The sequence below is a fragment of the Oncorhynchus tshawytscha genome, linkage group LG03, assembly GCF_018296145.1.
Source record: "Oncorhynchus tshawytscha isolate Ot180627B linkage group LG03, Otsh_v2.0, whole genome shotgun sequence".
Taxonomy (NCBI): Eukaryota; Metazoa; Chordata; class Actinopteri; order Salmoniformes; family Salmonidae; genus Oncorhynchus; species Oncorhynchus tshawytscha.
Genome location: NC_056431.1, coordinates 4756583 through 4777654, shown reverse-complemented (window position 1 = coordinate 4777654; position 21072 = coordinate 4756583). Strand labels below are relative to the sequence as shown.

Genomic DNA, 21072 nt, shown 5'->3' with positions numbered 1-21072 from the left:
GGCCAAGCACGACTCCAACACCATTAAGTTTGCTGACGACACAACAGTGGTAGGCCTGATCACCGACAACGATGAGACAGCCCATAAGGAAGTCAGAGACCTGGCAGTGTGGTGCCAGGACAACAGCCTCTCCCTCAATGTGAGCAAGACAAAGGAGCTGATCGTGGACTACAGGAAAAGGCGGGCCGAATATGCCCCCATTATCATCGACAGGGCTGTAGTGGAGCGGGTCGAGAGTTTCAAGTTCCTTGGTGTCCACATCACCAACAAACTATCATGGTCCAAACACACCAAGACAGTTGGGAAGAGGGCACGACAACTCCTTTTCCCCCTCACGAGACTGAAAAGATTTGGCATGGGTCTCCAGATCCTCAAAGTTCTGACCCCCTCCAATTGGTTTGTACACTGTTGCTTCTCGCTGTTTATTATCAATGCACAGTCACTTCACCCCTCCCTACATGTACAAAAAACCTCAACTAACCTGTACCCCCGCACATAGACTCGGTACCAGGACCACCTGTATATAGCCTTGTTATTTTGTGTTATTTTTTACTTTAGTTTATTTGGTAAATATTTTCTTAATTCTTTCTTGAACTCTCATCTTATCTACCAACATAGACAGGGCTCTAACTCCTCAAGCTCCACAATGAAATAGGGTGCAGGCCAGGCAGCAGGCTGTTAGCCAGCTAGCTAGCTTAGTGGAGTCTGCCACTAGCACAGTCAGTGTAGTCAGCTCAGCTATCCCCATTGAGACCATGTCTGTGCCTCGACCTAGGTTGGGCAAAACTAAACATGGCGGTGTTCGCCTTAGCAATCTCACTAGGATAAAGACCTCCTCCATTCCTGCCATTATTGAAAGAGATCGTGATACCTCACATCTCAAAATAGCTTCTAGTCATGAAATCAGTTAACCACCTAACTGAGGATCTCAATTTAACTTTGCAGTTGCACCCCAAAAAACTAAAAAACATTTGTCATAAGAAACTAGCTCCCTGGTATATAGAAAATACCCGAGCTCTGAAGCAAACTTCCAGAAAATTGGAACGGAAATGGCGCCACACCAAACTGGATGTCTTCCGACTAGCTTGGAAAGACAGTACCGTGCAGTATCGAAGAGCCCTCACTGCTGCTCGATCATCATATTTTTCCAACTTAATTGAGGAAAATAAGAATAATCCAAAATTTCTCTCTGATACTGTCGCAAAGCTAACTAAAAAGCAGCATTCCCCAAGTGAGGATGGCTTTCACTTCAGCAGTAATCAATTCATGAAGTTCTTTGAGGAAAAGTTAATGATCATTAGAAAGCAAATTACAGACTTTTCTTTAAATCTGCGTATTCCTCCAAAGCTCAGTTGTCCTGAGTCTGCACAACTCTGCCAGGACCTAGGATCAAGGGAGCCACTCAAGTGTTTTAGTACTATATCTCTTGACACAATAATGAAAATAATCATGGCCTCTAAACCTTCAAGCTGCATACTGGACCCTATTCCAACTAAACTACTGAAAGAGCTGCTTCCTGTGCTTGGCCCTCCTATGTTGAACATAATAAACGGCTCTCTATCCACCGGATGTGTACCAAACTCACTAAAAGTGGCAGTAATAAAGCCTCTCTTGAAAAAGCCAAACCTTGACCCAGAAAATATAAAAAACTATCGGCCTATATCGAATCTTCCATTCTTCTTCTTCTAAAAAAAAAGCTGTTGCACGGCAACTCACTGCCTTCCTGAAGACAAGCAATGTATACGAAATGCTTCAGTCTGGTTTTAGACCCCATCATAGCACTGAGACTGTATTTGTGAAGGTGGTAAATTACCTTTTAATGGCGTCAGACCGAGGCTCTGCATCTGTCCTCGTGCTCCTAGACATTAGTGCTGCTTTTGATACCATCGATCAGCACATTATTTAAAAAATTTTTTTTTTAACCTTTTATTTAACCAGGCAAGTCAGTTAAGAACACATTCTTATTTTCAATGACGGCCTGGGAACAGTGGGTGGGTCTATTAACTAATTTACCACATGGTGACGTCACCATGGAATGGCCAAAGCTCCATTCCACCAAAACAGGCTGAATTTTTGTTGCAGTATTTTCAAACAGCTCTTTCACTAAAAGGGCATTATCCACATTTTGACAGTATTATTCCAACTTCAGTGTGGATATATATGTAAAACACCAACAACAAAAAAGTTGACTGCACTAGGCCTTTAATGATTAGGTGAGGGACAATGTTCAGCACTTACTTCCTTATCATCACTGAGAAAAGGTCAGATGTGACCTCTCACAGGGCAGACCTGGAGATCACATGGGCAGCTACATGATTATGTAATGTACTCTGGAGTGTCAAGTAACTCCAAATTCTAATACAATTTGGACCTAGGGAAAACATATGCCAATATAGTTTTTTGCCTGACAAATGTCCAACACAAAAGGATAGACATTGGTCTTTATAAAGGCCCACACCATGGATGAGAGTCAAGGAAGGGAAAATGCATCCTTTCTCCTGGTGATCCAGAAATGATCGTATTGTGAGAAGGCAAGGTTCCCTCCCTGTCACGTGTTTGCAATCCAACCTTGTCAATTCAGTGATTACCTAAGGAAGGTAGCATTTCAATATATTTGATCAGGCTCTCTGAGATGCAACAAAGACAGACATGAGTTTCAGGCTGGTTCAGAGATCAGATATCAAAAGGAAGGAGAGCCTACTTCAAAGAAGAGAGGAAGGAGGGAGGCCATTGGAAGAGGAGGAGGAGCCATGGGGTGGCAATAACAAGACACTGTGGCAGGGGTAGATTAGTCAGAGGAGAGGGAGAGAGGGGGATGGAGGAAAAGGTTCTGAGGCATCAGCTTCCTTGTTTATCAGCGGACTGAGACTTACTAAATCAGCGGACAGGCACTAGGACTAGACTTTGTTATTAAGTCACGTTCCAAACAATTGTCTTCCAGATAAATATGCTAAGAATGTTGTCGGTAGGGTGATTTTTCCTCCGCTAAAGCAAATCAATGCCACGTGTACTAAACAGATACGCAGTCTTTCCATAAACAACAAAAACATGTTGGGTACTCCTGAGGGGTGGGGGGGGTTGATGCAAGGAAAATAACATTTTGTATAGGTAGACAAGTTTACAAGATACATTTATTATTTTAAGGAAAAAAACATTTTAAAAACAATATAACTATGAACTGTACATTATATGTATATATTTTCATTTTAGTAATAATTACAAGTTTATTACAGGCCAATCCATCTAGAGACAATACATCTTACTGGCATTAGCAAGGGGTCACACCTCGGGTTGCAAAATTCAGTTAACCAGGGAATTTATTGAAAGTTTTCCCAAATTCCCGGTTGTAGGACCCTGGTCACAGACACTGAGCAGTACATCAGGTTTAAATTGTCACAGCGAGTCTCTTAAAATTGAGAGTGAATATTTTGTCATAATGCATAAGACACCAGCCCGAGAACCACCATCCAGTCTTGTGAAATGTTTTATCCTCAGGCCATAGAAGGAAGCTTGGTGTATATCCTGTCAATTTACTTTGCATGACCAGGGATGGACAGCTTTGGTCTAGGGACCAAGGCCCCGTTTGAAATGAAATATTTTCCTTAAAGTAATCACTGAAACTAACTGATTAGCGACACTGCATCAGCAAGGATATCACATAGCCTTCACCTATCAAGTCTTGTGATATCAGGGATTACTCAGAGGAAGGAGTAAAGGTTAAATAAAAAAATGAAGGGAGGAAGGGCTGCATCTGAAAGTATTTGAACAGGGCCTAAAATTAGCAGGCAAGAGAACAGAGGCCTTGAATTACTCAGACATGACTAATCCATATCAAGCAGCAGGGGTACTGTGGACCAAACAGTCCCGAGCAGTCAAACATGGCATAACTGATTGATACATGCTCATGAGATTAAATTCCTGACATATTCAATTTGTTCCGGTCACAATTACATAATAATCATATGTTTTTAAGGTTAACTAAAACACCCGTTCAACATAGACATACTAGGTACAGCTGAAGCTGGAAGTTTACATACACCTTATACATTGAAACTCAGTTTTTCACAATTCCTGACATTTAATCCTAGTAAAAATTCCGTTTTAGGTCAGATAGGATCACCACTTTATTTTAAGAATGTGAAATGTCAGAAGAATAGTAGAAAAAATTATTTATTTCAGCTTTTTTCTTTCATCACATTCCCAGTGGGTCAGAAGTTTACATACACTTAATTAGTATTTGGTAGCATTGCCTTTACATTTTTTCACTTGGGTCAAACGTTTTGGGTAGTCCTCCACAAGCTTCCCACAATAAGTGGGAAGAGCTGGTGTAACTGAGTCAGGTTTGTAGGCCTCCTTGCTCACACACGCTTCTTCAGTTCTGCCCACACATTTTCAATGGGATTGAGGTCAGGGCTTTGTGATGGCCACTTCAAAACCTTGACTTTGTTGTCCTTAAGACATTTTGCTACAACTTTGGAAGTATGCTTGGGGTCATTGTCCATTTGGAAGACCCATTTGCGACCAAGCTTTAACTTCCTGACTGATGTCTTGAGATGTTGCTTCAATATATCCACAATTTTCCATCCTCATGATCAAATCAAATTTATTTATATAGACCTTCTTACATCAGCTGATATATCAAAGTGCTGTACAGAAACCCAGCCTAAAACCTCAAACAGCAAGCAAATGCAGGTGTAGAAGCACGGTGGCTTGGAAAAACTCCCTAGAAAGGCCAAAACCTAGGAAGAAACCTAGAGAGGAACCATGAGGGGCTATGAGGGGTGGCCAGTCCTCTTCTGGCTGTGCTGGTTGGAGATTATAACAGAACATGGCCAAGAAGTTCAAATGTTCATCAATGACCAGCATGGTCAAATAATAATAATCACAGTAGTTGTCGAGGGTGCAACAAGTCAGCACCTCAGGAGTAAATGTCAGTTGGCTTTTCATAGCCAATCTTTGAGAGTATCTCTACCGCTCCTGCTGTCTTTAGAGAGTTGAAAACAGCAGGTGAAGCATGATGCCATCTATTTTGTGAAGTTTACCAGTCCCTCCTGCAGCAAAGCACCCCCACAACATTATGCTGCCACCCCATGCTTCACGGTTGGGATGGTGTTCTTCGGCTTGCAAGCCATCCCCTTTTCCTCCAAACATAACGATGGTCATTATGGCCAAACAGTTCTATTTTTGTTTCATCAGACCAGAGGACATTTCTCCAAAAAGTACAATCTTTGTCCCCATGTGCAGTTGCAAACTGTAGTCTGGCTTTTTCATGGCGGTTTTGGAGCAGTGGCTTATTCCTTTCTGAGCGGCCTTTCAAGTTATGTCGATATAGGACTCGTTTTACTGTGGATATAGATACTTTTGTACCCGTTTCCTCCAGCATCTACACAAGGTCCTTTGCTGCTGTTCTGGGATTGATTTGCACTTTTCGCACCTTCCTGAGCAGTATGATGGTTGCGTGGTCCCATGGTGTTTATACTTGCATACTATTATTTGTACAGATGAACATGGTACCTTCAGGCATTTGGAAATTGCTCCCAATGATGAACCAGACTTTTCCCATGCTGTCAAGCAAAGAGGCACTGAGTTTGAAGGAAGGCCTTGAAATACATCCACAGGTACACCTCCAATTGACATAAATTAGCCTATCAGAAGCTTCAAAAGCCATGACATCATTTTCTGGAATTTTCCAAGCTGTTTAAAGGCACAGTCAACTTAGTTTTTGTAAACTTCTGACCCATTGGAATTGTGATACAGTGAATTATAAGTGATATAATCTGTCTGTAAACAATTGTTGGTAAAATTACTTGTGTCATGCACAAAGTAGATGTCCTAACTGACTTGCCAAAACTATAGTTTGTTAACAAGAAATTTGTGGAGTGGTTGGAAAAACTAGTTTTAATGGCTCCAACCTAAGTGTATGTAAACTTCCGACTTCAACTGTATAGGCTACATTCCATTGAGAAATCCATTTCTGAAATGTAGGCTATGATTTGATTTGGGAGGCACAGTCTTGTCTGTGACTAGCTAAATCCTCAAGATGGTAATCAATCATTTACTGAGTTTATGTTGTCTGTTTAAGATTATAACTGTCTCCTATGGAAACGATCTGCTTGTCATGTGGTAAATAACACCAGCAAGACAAGAACATCTTGTTCCTGTCAACAGCAACCTTTATCTAAGAGATAGAATACAATCGAGTGTTGATTTTCTGCAGCTGCATAACACTTCAGAATCTACTCACAATTATATCAATTCAAACGGACAACAACAGAGGTATGTAGTAAAAAGGCAGTTTACACATGTGGAACTAGTGACTATTTGCTGAAAACAACCAGCATTCTGGGTCTTGGTGAGACTGAGGATTCCGTGACAACATACATGAAACTTGATCAAGCAACAGTCTCATGTTCACTCTGTGGCAACTTCATAATCTATCATCATCATCATGCACCCTTTTTTCTAAGAAAAACAGGCAAATGCACTATACACCATGATGGCTACTGTTCAACAGTCCCATCTATCCTATTGTGGAATACCCGTGTAAAAGGACTCAATGAGATTTATATTTATTTCAGTGTTGATCTAACTTTACTGGTTTATTCTAGGAGTAATCGTCTCCATGAGATTGCTAATTAACTTCCTTTGTGCACAGATATTACATACACACCAATACAAACTTAACACCACAGTATGCTCATCAGCTTTGCTTTGTTTTTCCTGTAGTGGATGGTCCCTTCTGATATACCTGGATGGCAGAGGAGGCTGGTGGGAGAAGCTATATGAGGACAGGCTCATTGTCATGGCTGGAATGGAATAAATAGAACAGAGTCAAACATGTGGTTTTGTATGGGTTTGATACCATTCCATTTCAGTCTTTACAATGAGCCCGTCCTCCTATAGCTCCTCCCACCAGCCTCTGGTGAATGGAGTTTTGCGTTGTCGCAGGTTTAGGCTTCTTATATAAGACTGAAAGGGCAAAGTCACAGGAGTTGTACTTTAAGGCATTACAGGAAAGGACAGTGGTTCCAATACGGAAGGGGATCTACATTTGCATGAGGGTGTGGCTCCCTCTGAAGAAGTTCTAGAACTGTTCTAGGACAGTTTTGATAGAGAACAAAGAAATCTGAACTCTGTAAGGCAAGGTCAGGAAATGTGCATCTCTACATGCCATTTGTGCATACTAGAATGTATACACTACACACATGCACCGAATACACACTCCCCCATACACATTCAACTTGTCCCCCCTAATTTGCTCCCATGGCTATGCAGGTACAGGCTTCTCAGGATAAACGGAGTGTAATCCAACAGCTGTGCAACAAAGCTCGTTTTCATCCGTTTTTAAAATCCTCTATTAATCCCTCGGCTTGCGTCCTGCACCGCCGCTCTGCTCAGCAGGTGATCCCTTCCATTAAACACCAGAAATTATTCGCTCTATTTTCAGTCTGAGGCTTTTTTTCTCCCCTTTCTCTGTGAACGTAGATGGGAACAGAGATTATATAGTTGCAGAGAGCGCCGTATCAGCTGATCTGGTCAGCCAATCCCTTGTCAGAATCGGGTGATCTTCACTCCAGAGTCGCCGACAATGAGCCGGGACATAGAGGGATGGACCTGAGGGAGACAAACCGATAGAGTGATTAGTAGAATACTTTAGAGGGAACTAAAGATAGGTATTGTAAGTGTATAATGTGGTTATTAATATACCAGAGAAAAGTCTAACAGCTTTTGTTGCACTGAAGTGATAGGCCATCATCAAGGGTTTAATATAATACAGGCAGAATACAGAGGGTAACATCGTACCAAAGACAATACACCAGTTCAGTACTATAGATGTGGAGTGGATTTACATGCACTTACTAGCTGGGATTGTTAGTGAAAATATTTATTTTAAAAAAGCTTTCAAAATCAGTTTTAAAATCTTAGCAACTGCCCACTCCACTTTCTCACTTCATCGCTCTCTCTACCTGTGCCTGCAGCGGGCCGTATGGCACCAGTTCCCCGTCCACAGTGAGTGTTCCTCGTGGGGAGAGGGGCTGCAGCCTGAAGGCCCTGGCTGGGACGTGGCTCACATAGGGGGAGCTGAGAGACAGGTGTGCCCCCCTCTCCATGGCCAGGAACAGACGGAGCAGGGTGGCTCTGGAGATCCCTGCCCGCACAAATGTCAGGTGGATCAGCCCATCGTCAAACCTGGCTTGGGGGGCGGCGTGGAGGTCTGCCCCGAGATGGGACTGGTAGATGGCCAGCACAAGCACAAAGTCCCCCTCGATGGTCACCCAGTCCCGGGTCGGCAGGGCCTGGTCCAAGGGGGGCAGGAGGTCATCCCTGGGGGGTTGAAAGGGAGTGAGACGGGGGGCGGTTCTTGAGGGATCCAGCAGGCTCTGCAATGTCAAAGGTAAAGGAGGGGGACTGGAGAGGCGGGGAAGTAGAGTTGGGTGTGTTGGGGCGCGGAACGAGGTAGGAAGAGGAGTGAGGGGAGGCGCAGGACGGGGAGGAAGGGGGCGTGGGAGAGAGGGAGAGGGACAGGGAGGGGAGTTTAGGAGGTAGGGAGTTGGAGTGGGGGTGGTGGAGGAGGGATAGGGGTCTGGGGCGGGATGCGTTCTGGTCCAGGGATTTGGGCTTGAAGGAGAAAGGAGAGTGTCTGAAGGGAGAGGATATGGTGAGGGCTCTCTCCCGGGCGATATCCAGTGGGTAAGCTTCTTTCTGGAAATATGTTCCGTTCAGATCCATCTCTTCTGCCCTGTACGAGGCTCCAGACACGGGGTCAGCCTCCTGGCTGAGGGGCTGGCTAAAGAAGGCGTTAGCTATCTGGCTGGAAGGGGCAGAGTTCTTCCTTAGAGCCAGTCTGGTCTGCTGGAGGTTGTCAGGGTACGAGTAACACCCCTCTGGGTCCTCGTTGGCCTCTCGCCCCATGTCCACCCCGTACCCCTCTCCAACCTCCTTCGCTTCCATCACTCCATCCATTGAGCCGCTGCTACCTTCTCCATTCCTCACTCTCTCCTCTATATCCTCTATCACCCCTGAGTCCTGCTCCATCGTTCCGTCTTCTCTTTCCTCATCTGGCGTTTCTTCCATGTTCCCCGTCATCCCATCCTCCCTTCCCATCCTGCAATCTTCCCTTTCGTTCGACTCCGAACTCGTCCCAGATCTCTCCGAACTTGTCCCTGACCTCCCCACCTCACCCTCCATCTCTCTCTCTCTATCTTCTGCCAAGCTACTTGCCCTGACCACCCCCGTTCCCCCTCCCCTGGCCCTCTCCCTCCTCCTCTCCCTCTCTCTCTGCCTCTCCATCTCCCTCTCCGTGTCTACCCTCCTCAGACTCCTCTGTTCGCTGAGGCCCATGTCAGAGCTGGTGCGTTGGATGGGGGTGTGGCAGAAGCCCTCCAGGCCCTCAGTGATGCTGCGGGACAGGGGTCTGCGCAGGGGCGGAGGGATGGCGTCTGGGGATGTGGCGACTATGGAGGGGGGCAGGTAGGACAGACGGCCCTTATAGGAGCGCAGGGAGGCCAGGCGGACCAGAGTGCCCAGGGTGAACCGTGCCGACCCCAGACCCCGGTACCTGCAACATCACACCATTACAGCATTTAGTTACCAGGGCAACAACAGAGAACATAACACATTACTTATTCATTAGGAATAAAAGTGATCAAGGAGGTACAGTGAAAGATTGCATGTACTTAATTTAAGGATGAGTGACCGAAGGCAAGCGCCCTGTTCCGTCACCCTGGAAGCCTCTTCCCCAGAGTTAAAGAACCAAATCACGTTCTGCCCATGTGTTAGTTTACACACATCCACCTCCCTTCACTTTACTCAGCCTCTTCTGAACCCTTGCTATCAACCTTTTTGATAGACATGGTAGAGCCTACATCTGACTCAAATTGATATAAAACCTGCAGCTATTTGAACCAACATTACAAAAAAAAAAATATATATATATATATATAGTATGCTAATGTAGGCTAAAACTTTGTCTCTTGTAACTAAGGATATTGCAGTAGCACATGTAGGAAACTGTCTACACATTGTTTTTGCCCCAGTACAATCTGCATTTAAACCACAAATCACATACAACTGTAATGTTGCTTCTCAATGATCATGCAAGTAGTGCACGATTTGACAATGACTGAAATTTGCCTGAGTAGCCTGTTCCACTTCTGGGCAGCCGACCATTCAACTACTATGTTGACTGCCTCCTGCTTAGCCAATGTTTGCAATGATGATGGAAAAAAACTGCCCTTCAGTGTACTGCTTGTGTTTGATAAGCTGTGTCTGCAGAGGGAGCAGTAAAATAGAGAATCCCGCACATGTGCAGAAGCTAGCTATCGGGACTCTAGAGAACTCGGCACCGCAGCCACGCCATTAACTTAAACACACACACCTCTCACTCTCGATGTCCACGTCAGACACAAAGCCCCAGGCCACAGACAGGAAGGAGAACATCCTTCTGGGAAGACCCGGGCGGCCACTTTGAGAAGGGGCGGGGCTGGTTGTCACAGAGACCAAATCCATGGGCTTGACTCCGCCACGGCAGAGCTGAAAACAGCAGTTGAGGAGGAGAGGCTCCCGAAGGCACATGTCATAACTGGGATGAAGAGAAAAGTACAAGGGAAACAGTGGATGGAAGAGAATGGAGAAAGGGTGAGAATGTGGAGAGGGAGAGGAATGGAAAATACAGAGAGGAAAGGTGAGAGGAGAGAGGAAATGAATACTGTGTAATATAAGTAAATGTTTATGACACACACAATCAGTGAATGTTATGTTGGTGGCCAAACAAACCATCGTAAAGAAAACACAAGAGATAAGAAGGAGAGAGATGAAAGAACAGACTGAACTATATTGACTGGACTCATTTATTGACGTGTCTTCCAGAGATAAAGGAGAGAACTCAAGAAATAACAGGACATAGAGGGAGGGAATAGTGGGGGTAGGAGAAAGAGGGAGGGAGGGAAGAGAGAATATCTCTATCAGTCTCCATGATTCGTTGAAACAGCTGATACAACAATATGAGAGGCATAAGGATTAGTTGAAGATGCTAAAGTCTACAGTACTTTAATAAGGTAAATGGGCCGTACATCAAGAAACTAAAGTCTAAAGGTTGACCGTGATTAGAATTAAGGTTGGGTGATATTTGGGGAGACCTCTTCTACGATATGCTACTCCAAATATTGTGATATCCGATATGATCGTTTGGCGACTTTATTATTTTATTTCCTCTTTTTTATTTAACCTTTAACTTTTGGGGCGGCAGGTAGCCTAGTGGTTAGAGTGTTGGGCCATTGCTGGATCGAATCCCTGAGCTGACAAGGTAAAAGTCTGTCGTTCTGCCCCTGAACAAGGCAGTTAACCCACTGTTCCCTGGTAGGCCATCATTGTAAATAAGAATTTGTTCTTAACTGACTTGCCTAGTTAAATAAAGGTTCATTCAAAAAATGTGTCAAGTCAGTTAAGAACAAATTCTTATTTACAATGACGGTCTACCCTGGACAAACCCTCCCAACCCGGACGACGCTGGGCCATTGTGCACCGCCCTATGGGACTTCCGATCACAGTCGGTTGTGATACAGCCTGGAATCGAACCACTCGGGAGCCACCAATATTGACAAAATAATTCCAGATTGTGCAAGTTGTCCTTATATATGATTTTCTAGTCACATTCTCATGAAATAACCTTAGTAAGGCAAAAAAATGTCTTCATTTATTTAGACTTCATTTTCAACATATCGTTGCAGCCTAACTTATAAGACTGCACCGTTCGATTTTTAAAGTTCAAATACAGAAGTCTTGCACATCCCGATATAGCTACCATCTTGGACTTCACGATATAGCTACCATCTTGGACTTCACGATATAGCTACCATCTTGGACTTCACGATATACCTACCATCTTGGACTTCACGATATACCTACCATCTTGGACTTCACGATATACCTACCATCTTGGACTTCACGATATACCTACCATCTTGGACTTCACGATATACCTACCATCTTGGACTTCACGATATAGCTACCATCTTGGACTTCACGATATACCTACCATCTTGGACTTCACGATATACCTACCATCTTGGACTTCACGATATACCTACCATCTTGGACTTCACGATATACCTACCATCTTGGACATCCCGATATAGCTACCATCTTGCACATCCCGATATAGCTACCATCTTGGACTTCACGATATACCTACCATCTTGGACTTCACGATATACCTACCATCTTGGACTTCACGATATACCTACCATCTTGGACTTCACGATATACCTACCATCTTGGACTTCACGATATACCTACCATCTTGGACTTCACGATATACCTACCATCTTGGACTTCACGATATACCTACCATCTTGGACTTCACGATATAGCTACCATCTTGGACTTCACGATATAGCTACCATCTTGGACTTCACGATATACCTACCATCTTGGACTTCACGATATACCTACCATCTTGGACTTCACGATATACCTACCATCTTGGACTTCACGATATACCTACCATCTTGGACTTCACGATATACCTACCATCTTGGACTTCACATATTAGGCAATGTCAAACATCCCAATATTCGATAGAATCATATATCGTCCCAATGCTGATTAGACTGCACACCTTTTATTTCCAATGAAAACTACTGTGGGTGTGTGTGTGACTGTAAAGGTGCGTGTTTATTTTCATCAGCATTGAGAAATGTATCAAGTGGTGGGGAAATTATTCATTCAATCCAGACACACCATGGGACCAGAACTCTGAACTGGAATAACCTATTCATTCATTTCAATGCTTCTACTAGTATCTCCAGCATTCTCACCATTGATCGAACAAGAAATTCTAAAATATTGCATGTTTATGTTTGAATCAGTCTCATATCTCTGGTCAAGTCATCACATGTGTCACATAGCTGGTTGGATGTGTGTGTGTGACCCACCCTGCATGGTGGTTGATGGAGCCAGCCAGGGCATTTCCAGAGCCACAGGGAAGGATACCTACAGGTGTCTTTATTGCGAGTTCCCAGTCTGGACGCTCCATCAAACCATTGATCACCTGGAGAGAGAAAAGCAGAGCAGAGTCAGACACACACACACACACACCCACACACCCACACACACACACACCCACACACACACACACACACACACACACACACACACACACACACCCACACACACACACACCTCGTGCAGCAGGCCATCTCCAGAGACGATGATGATGCCGTCCCACTGAGGCAGGGAGATCTCTTTGATCAACTCTCTGGCATGGTTCTGTCGCTCTGAGAAGAAAAGGAGACGTGTTGTTAGGAGGTTGTACCCATGTGTGTGTGTGTGATACCGGTTAACGACTGAGGTTGCAGAGCTGATGTTACGGTGTGTGTTACCTGTCTATCAGGTTGTAGCTGATGTTACGGTGTGTGTTACCTGTCTATCAGGTTGTAGAGCTGATGTTACGGTGTGTGTTACCTGTCTATCAGGTTGTAGCTGATGTTACGGTGTGTGTTACCTGTCTATCAGGTTGTAGAGCTGATGTTATGGTGTGTGTTACTTGTTTGTATCAGGTTGCTGACATGACGGTGTGTGTTATACCTGTCTGTATCAGGTTGCAGAGCTGACATAACGGTGTGTGTTACCTGTCTGTATCAGGTTGTAGCTGATGTTACGGTGTGTGTTACCTGTCTGTATCAGGTTGTAGCTGATGTTATGGTGTGTGTTACCTGTCTGTATCAGGTTGTAGCTGACGTTACGGTGCGTTACCTGTCTGTATCAGGTTGTAGCTGGCATTACGGTGTGTGTTACCTGTCTATCAGGTTGTAGAGCTGATGTTATGGTGTGTGTTACTTGTTTGTATCAGGTTGCAGAGCTGACATGACGGTGTGTGTTATACCTGTCTGTATCAGGTTGTAGCTGACATAACGGTGTGTGTTACCTGTCTGTATCAGGTTGTAGCTGATGTTACGGTGTGTGTTACCTGTCTGTATCAGGTTGTAGCTGACGTTACGGTGTGTGTTACCTGTCTGTATCAGGTTGTAGCTGGCATTACGGTGTGTGTTACCTGTCTGTATCAGGTTGCAGAGCTGATGTTACTGTGTGTGTTACCTGTCTGTATCAGGTTGCAGAGCTGACGTGACGGTGTGTGTTACCTGCCTGTATTAGGTTGTAGCTGACGTTACGGTGTGTGTTACCTGTCTGTATCAGGTTGTAGCTGATGTTAGCCTCTCTGATCATTGGCAGGATGTGTGTCTGACACCACTGCATAGCCTGGCCTCTCCCACTGAAGGGGTTCACCAATAGCAGCAGCCTTCGGGGACGGGGCAGTAGACGTTTGCCAATTTCTGAGGGAAAGCAGCCAATCATTAGAAACAAATTGATTGATTGTTCTATCAAAAATACGAGGCTTCGTCCTCAGTGTACAAGAGAACAACAAACGTACGTGATGCCATAAAGCTGGGTTTCCCAAACTCAGTCCTGGGACCCCCACCCCCCCGGGTGCATGTTTTAGTTTTGTCCCAGCACTACACAGCTGATTCAAATAACCAACTCAACATCAAACTTTGATTATTTGGGGAGGACCGAGTTTGGGAAACCCTGCCATAAAGCACAGTGTTTCCCACCCTTAGACCTTGAGTGTATCTGTGACAAGGCAAACCTCTTTCAGCTCATCTCAAAGGGACTATCTCTGACCAGATAAGTAATAATGATGCCATTTGACTAATGGCTCTTCATAATTAAATCTTGAAGAATGAAAAGGCCCTCAAGGCCCAGGACAGGATACAAGGTACTTAACTGAACACTTCAGTGTTTAGTCTTCCACAAAACACCTGGTAATAACAAGCAGAGCCCTATCTACACAGCAGCACCTACTGTATAGGGTTGAAGTGGACCAAACACTAACTGCACACATCTCTGACTAAAGCCATTATAGAAGCAGAACCAGCAGCTAGGAGGTTGTCTAATTCACACTGCAGGGGAGAGAAACAGACTAGACAGAGTACAAGGAGTTAGAGAGATAAGGAGAGAGAGATAAGAGAGGAGATAGAGTTACAGACAAACAGAGTGGAGACAGTTAGACAGAGTGTGTGATGAATAGATAAGGAGAGGGAGAGAGAGAGAGAAAGGGGTAGTAACTGGGAAAGGAGAAAGAGGGAGGACATTGAAAGAGGAAGATAAAGAAATGCAGACAGCAGGAAGGAAGGGGGGGAGGAAGTACAAAACAAAAGAGGACAGAAGGCAGATAGATGGATGAGAGGAGACAGGAGGAGGAGAGGAGACTGAAAAATGTGTAAAGACAGCAAGGATGAAAGACTATGGGGGGAGGATGCACAGACAGACACTGAGGGTGTACACTAATGCACAGAGACAGTGAGAATAGAAGAGTGTTTGGGAGAGAGGAAGGAGACAAGAGAGAGATAATGAGCGAGGGAGAGTCAAAACAATTGGAAGAAAAGGGAATGTTGAAATGTTGAAATGGATAATAGATGTTGGTGAGTGAGGGATGGGAGTTAGTTGGAAGGGACGGAGGCTGTGTTGGTGAGGGGTGGGAGTTAGTGGGAAGGGAGGGCGGCAGTGTTGGTGAGGGGTGGGAGTTAGTTGGAAGGGAGGGAGGCAGTGTTGGTGAGGGGTGGGAGTTAGTTGGAAGGGAGGGAGGCAGTGTTGGTGAGGGGTGGGAGTTAGTTGGAAGGGAGGGAGGCAGTGTTGGTGAGGGGTGGGAGTTAGTTGGAAGGGAGGGAGGCAGTGTTGGTGAGGGGTGGGAGTTAGTTGGAAGGGAGGGAGGCAGTGTTGGTGAGGGGTGGGAGTTAGTTGGAAGGGAGGGAGGCAGTCTGTGAGGGGTGGGAGTTAGTTGGAAGGGAGGGAGGCTGTCTTTGTGAGGGGTGGGAGTTAGTTGGAAGGGAGGGAAGTTTTCTTTGTGAGGGGTGGGAGTTAGTTGGAAGGGAGGGAAGTTTTCTTTGTTGGTGGTGTGAGTTAGTTGGAAGGGAGGGAGGCTGTCTTTTTGAGGGGTGGGAGTTATTTGGAAGGGAGGGAGGCTGTCTTGGTGAGGGGTGGGAGTTAGTTGGAAGGGAGGGAGGGATGCTGTGTTGGTTAGACGCTGAATGATACAGACCGTGTGTGCAGGACAGATAAGAGCAGAGACAGAGAAAGTAGAGGAAATTAAGTGTTAAAGGGATAACCTAGCACACACACACACACACACACACACACACACAGCCAAGAAAGATTAAATAACATGTTTGTTCACATACATGAATGAACCCTTAAACAATACTTTAGCCTTTTAATAGTCAGGTCTCCTGACTGAACATAGCATGCTGTATGTATGTACGTACATACAGTACAATAGCATTGGCCTATATCCATTCATTCCTTATCACATGGCCATTATACAGTTTCCTACAGCCATTATGCAGTAGCCTATATCTAGCATGGTCAGAAATTAGCTGAACTAGCCTGTATCTGTTAGAACAAGCATGGTATGGTATTCATACAGTAGCCTAGGCCTATATTCCCTTGTACCTCTGGCCTCCTACATCAAAAGGACCTCAGATCACCCAGTATGACTCCAGTTTACAATAACTAACATAAACGCTCCCAGTAATGGAAACAAACTGTATGGAGTGAATGGTGCTCATAAAGTTAATGAAGGCACAGTTAAAGTCTGTACACAGGATAAGAAGTAGTCGACGCCAAATGCCATAACGAGTGCTGATTTGGCTTCATTCTCTCACACGGTGACACTGTGCCAGTCTTTATGATGGACATTAGAATAACATCAGACTGATTCCAACAACTGGGATGTTACAATAACCTCAGACCCTACACATATTGTGCCTGGACTGTAACATAGCATACAAACAGACAAGATAACTGATTGTAGCTGTGTTAGTGGAACACACACTCACCCGTGTCAGCAGTGATGGCGACTCCCCTGAGCAGACATTGTATAGCAGTGGACCACCTCTCAGCCTCCACCCTGGCCTCAGCCAGGTACACCCTCACCTGCCTCCTCCTGGACACCCCCTTCCTCCGCCTCCCCGGGGGATACCAGTATAGAACCAGCAAGGGGGGAGCAGGGGCGCGGGGACAGCTGCACCCTGCCAGCTCTGACAGGGGTAGTATTAGACGTGCCTCTTTACCAGGGCGGGGGGCCAGGCGCTGGACGTGGATGTGAGAGGGGGTGAGGGTCAAGGCATAGCTGGAGGCAGGAGAGGGGCTGGGGGAGGGAGAAGGGGATGACAGACCCCCAGGACCTCCAGGGCTGTTGGGGCAGCTGTTGTTGCAGCTGCTGCCCGTTCCCCAGCCCCCGAACTGGCAGTGGAGTAGCGCCTCAGCTGGGGATGGGATGGGGGGCTCTGGGGAACGCATCCTTAGTGTGGCGGGCTTGACGGGGAGCGGACTTCCAACCCTCAGGTTTAGGGTAGGTAAGGTCTGTTTCCTGACAGGTGGACGGTGTGTGAGTGTTTCATGCAGTTGGAAGTTTGTTGGATGGAATAAGTCTATTTAAATTCAGGTAGTGATACACATGTCAGTTCATTTCGGCGACTGATGGCCACCTTAAAGGAGAATCAAATAGAAGCACCTCTCCTTAGGATCTGATGCTGTCTGTCTTAAAAACTAAAACACAAGTTATTTATCCCTGAAACCTCCTTAAAATCATTCTTCCACTTCAGTGCTTGAATTGCAAAGGCAACGCCACAAAAGCACCTCTGAGTTTGACATGTGAAATCCATCTGCACTCAAAGGAGTATTGTACGATCCCACTGGCCTTCAGATGGAGATTCTTCTCTTTAGTGTGTCAACAGAGGAAAGGATAAAAACAATGGAAAACACCAGCCTTCACAATGCAAATGCCGAAGACAAGGATAGATCTTAGATCTGTCAATTCCAGATTATGTCTGCCTTGTCCTTAAATGCTATCAGATTCTAGATTTGTCCATTTCGGAATGATAGACAGATGAGGCTTGTAAACAAAAACAATATACTTTTCCAGTTTAAAATTAAAACAGAATATATATACTCCTAAAGATAAAAAAAATATACATAACTCAAAGATATGCTTAAATTACAGTTTGAAATGATCTTGATATTTATCAATAAAGTGCAGCTTAGAAATGACGGCTACATGTCAAACAAGAGTTTAAATAACATAAAATACAACAAATCTTAACTATGAATCAGACAAAAATGAACACACCTTGGTCTTGCAAGGAGGCTATAGCAATTTAATTAGCACTAGATTGCAGTGGAATATTGTGTGGTAAGTGCTGACGTCAAACGTCCCGATCTTCCACAGAAATGAGAGATATGTGGAGGCAGGAGAAAGGTGTGTCAAGGTAGAATTTAAATATCACTCTTCAAGAGACAAGCAGGCTTTACAGTAGTGAGATAGAATTGGACATGGACCGCGTTGCTAAGTGTCATCTGAATGAAAAATGCCACATAATTAGTTGTTTTCCATCAAAGACAGAGATGGAAAACCAAACAAAACAGATAAAAACTAAAAAAATGTTACTAGATTGTGCCGGGGGGGTGTTGTCATTTCTTGAGTTCAAGGGTCCATGTTCATGTTCCTTCACATAGATAAGTATACCTAGAGAGAAATACTGGTATTAGTAATCCATTAGCTTCCAATGTGTTCCAGCAGAAAATACTCAGTTTATATATTCAAGTGCCGAAGAAACATAAAAGGAAGTGACTAGTATCAATAAAAATGTCCCTTTAAAACTAGTACTAATAGTTTGATGGTTGTAGCCATCAATTGTCCCATTAACAATCACCCATATTTGCAAATTTATTTCAATTTAAACTCCAAATTTCTCTAGTATAGGCTAGTACTTATCGTGATGAACAATATCAGTAAAATGCCTGCAATACGTGATTGGTGACGATAAACTGAAAATTATCTTCCCAGCTCTAGTATCAATGTCACTCCACCCAAAAGTACCTTTATGTTTCGTTGACAAAAACATGTGCAGTAGCACCTTGTACGGCAGTCATTATGAAAACAATAGAACAGTAGAAAACGAGGAAATTACTTTCAAATCAACTTTTCCAACAATCCAGCCGAGTGACTGAGACAGGCTCCCTCACCACATGTCCTGCTTCTAAGTTTAGAGTGGTGCGTATGCCTGTTTCACAGTCGATACAGTTTTATATTGTTCCAAAAGGTGAGTGACTCTTTGGCCAGTTGCAGAAGTGAAAGAAGGGCAGCAAACTCGTGAGAGATTGTGGTTCAAACTGGATTAGGCAATCTGTGTGCATGCATTATCCCCATGTCCAGGATTCCTTGAAGTCATGCCATGATGGCTAAACCACGCTGATTTAGAATCACACGTTCCTGACATCTGTGCTCACTGATGCGACGACCTCATTTGGGTAAATGAGCACTGGTTTATTACCACGTATGCCTAATTAAATTAACCGAGTTTGGTGGACACATTGACGGATGGCGTTTGTCCAGACAGTCTTGAGTCTTACTCTCTTTCACAATTTGTAACCAGTGGAAGTATGATTCATTGACGGATTAGCCTACTAGACAGATTCTTGCCCAGGACTGACTTCGGCAGGCATAACTCGTAGCGACCTTCAAATATTGTTTACTCAGTCATCACCAATTGGTTCTTTACATTGTTACTAGTGAAATACTATGGACTGAAAACACAATGTGTTGGTTAACATGAAGCCTGGAAAACTTTGAATTAAGTGTCTATCAGATTCAGTCATCATAGACTACATAACAAAACTGACCCATAAGAGGCTTCCCTTTAAGTATTAAGTGTTATGTTCAGTCTATAACTTATCTAAGGTGCTGACAATCAAGACTTGGCAGATATGCAGCCTCTGATTAAAGAAAAATACTTGGTGCATTTGCAGGGTGGCGGGTATCGCCGCTCTAATTTTGTTTTACTATGACCTTGCTCGGAACATTTAGGATTCATTTGGCAGTCTTGCACACAACATTGTTTAGAAATGTGTGATCCGTTCTCAGGTGGCTAGCTAGTAGGATAGAGCGACTGACAAATAACGTTGGCTTAGACTGAAGCCATCGAGCTACTAGTTTCGTAGCGATCTAACGTTAGCAAATGACAAGCGTTAACTACAGTTAATAATCATTGCTCAGCAGTCTGTACGTAACTATTGCAAGCTAGCTGATAAGTTAGCTAGCTACTTCTGACGTTTCAAATTGTTATAGTTACCCATGTTGTGTTGACTGGTAGCTACAGTAGCCATCGCCAGGGAATACAGTATACAAAGCAGTTACCGTTCAATTGGGGTTAGCAGCAAGCTAGACAATATAAGATATCCCAACTTATTATAGTAGTGGATAGCATGCTAATCAACAATGCTGTGTTGAAAATCATGTATTGGCTAGCTATAACGTTATAAACGCAACTGGTTGTTTATCCTGGCTAAAAACTCGGTATAGCCACAATATCTAACGTTAGCAGCAAGGCGCTATCCGGCTGGCCATCATTTTGTCATTAACTAGCTAAACAATGTCATTTCACTAACGTCAGCTAGCAACAATATGCTGACCAGCTAGCTCGGAGATAGCTACTTAATACTCAATTGGTAAAATAACCGTGTAAATATCAATCCAACTGTATAGACTGAACTCAAATTACCTCATTCTACCTCTCCGGCTTGCTTGCTCCGTAGGACGGCTGTGGTTATCCTCCAGGAAGCGTGTATGAAACACGGGAGGACTGGATAGTTTGAGCGGCGGGGAGGAAGTCCAATCCTGATAAGGAAAGACATTCTGGACCTACCGACATTCTCCAATAGTTAACGGCGCCAGTGCACCGCATTGTGGAGGCCACAGATAGTGTCATGATCGACTGAAAGTTACTGAGTCCAGTCTTGTCCTCAATCAGTCAGTCTAGTCAATACGGTCTAAGCTAGACTGTGTCCATGCTTCCAATGCACTCATCACCTATCTAAATAAAAGTATTACACAAGGCATTGAAAAACAATTGTATTAAAAGTACTAAATGTTATAAAACTGGTCCTAGGAGTGAATAGAAATAGTAGCTTGATTCAAGTTGTCCATCAGGTTTGCACAAGAAAATGTGTAGAGTG

The 21072-nt window shown here is 44.3% G+C and overlaps 1 protein-coding gene across 1 annotated transcript; it reads right to left on the bottom strand.

Annotated features, from left to right (window-relative positions):
• Positions 1 to 6553: 6553 nt before the first annotated feature.
• Positions 6554 to 20831, bottom strand: sphk2 (sphingosine kinase 2). Its single transcript, XM_042308047.1, is given in 9 exon segments — positions 6554 to 7614; positions 7968 to 8324; positions 8326 to 9559; positions 10379 to 10582; positions 12936 to 13051; positions 13183 to 13277; positions 14184 to 14333; positions 16896 to 18583; positions 20619 to 20831. Coding segments are annotated over 8 exon segments (2682 nt in total). The 5' UTR covers positions 17359 to 18583; positions 20619 to 20831; the 3' UTR covers positions 6554 to 7551.
• Positions 20832 to 21072: the final 241 nt, after the last annotated feature.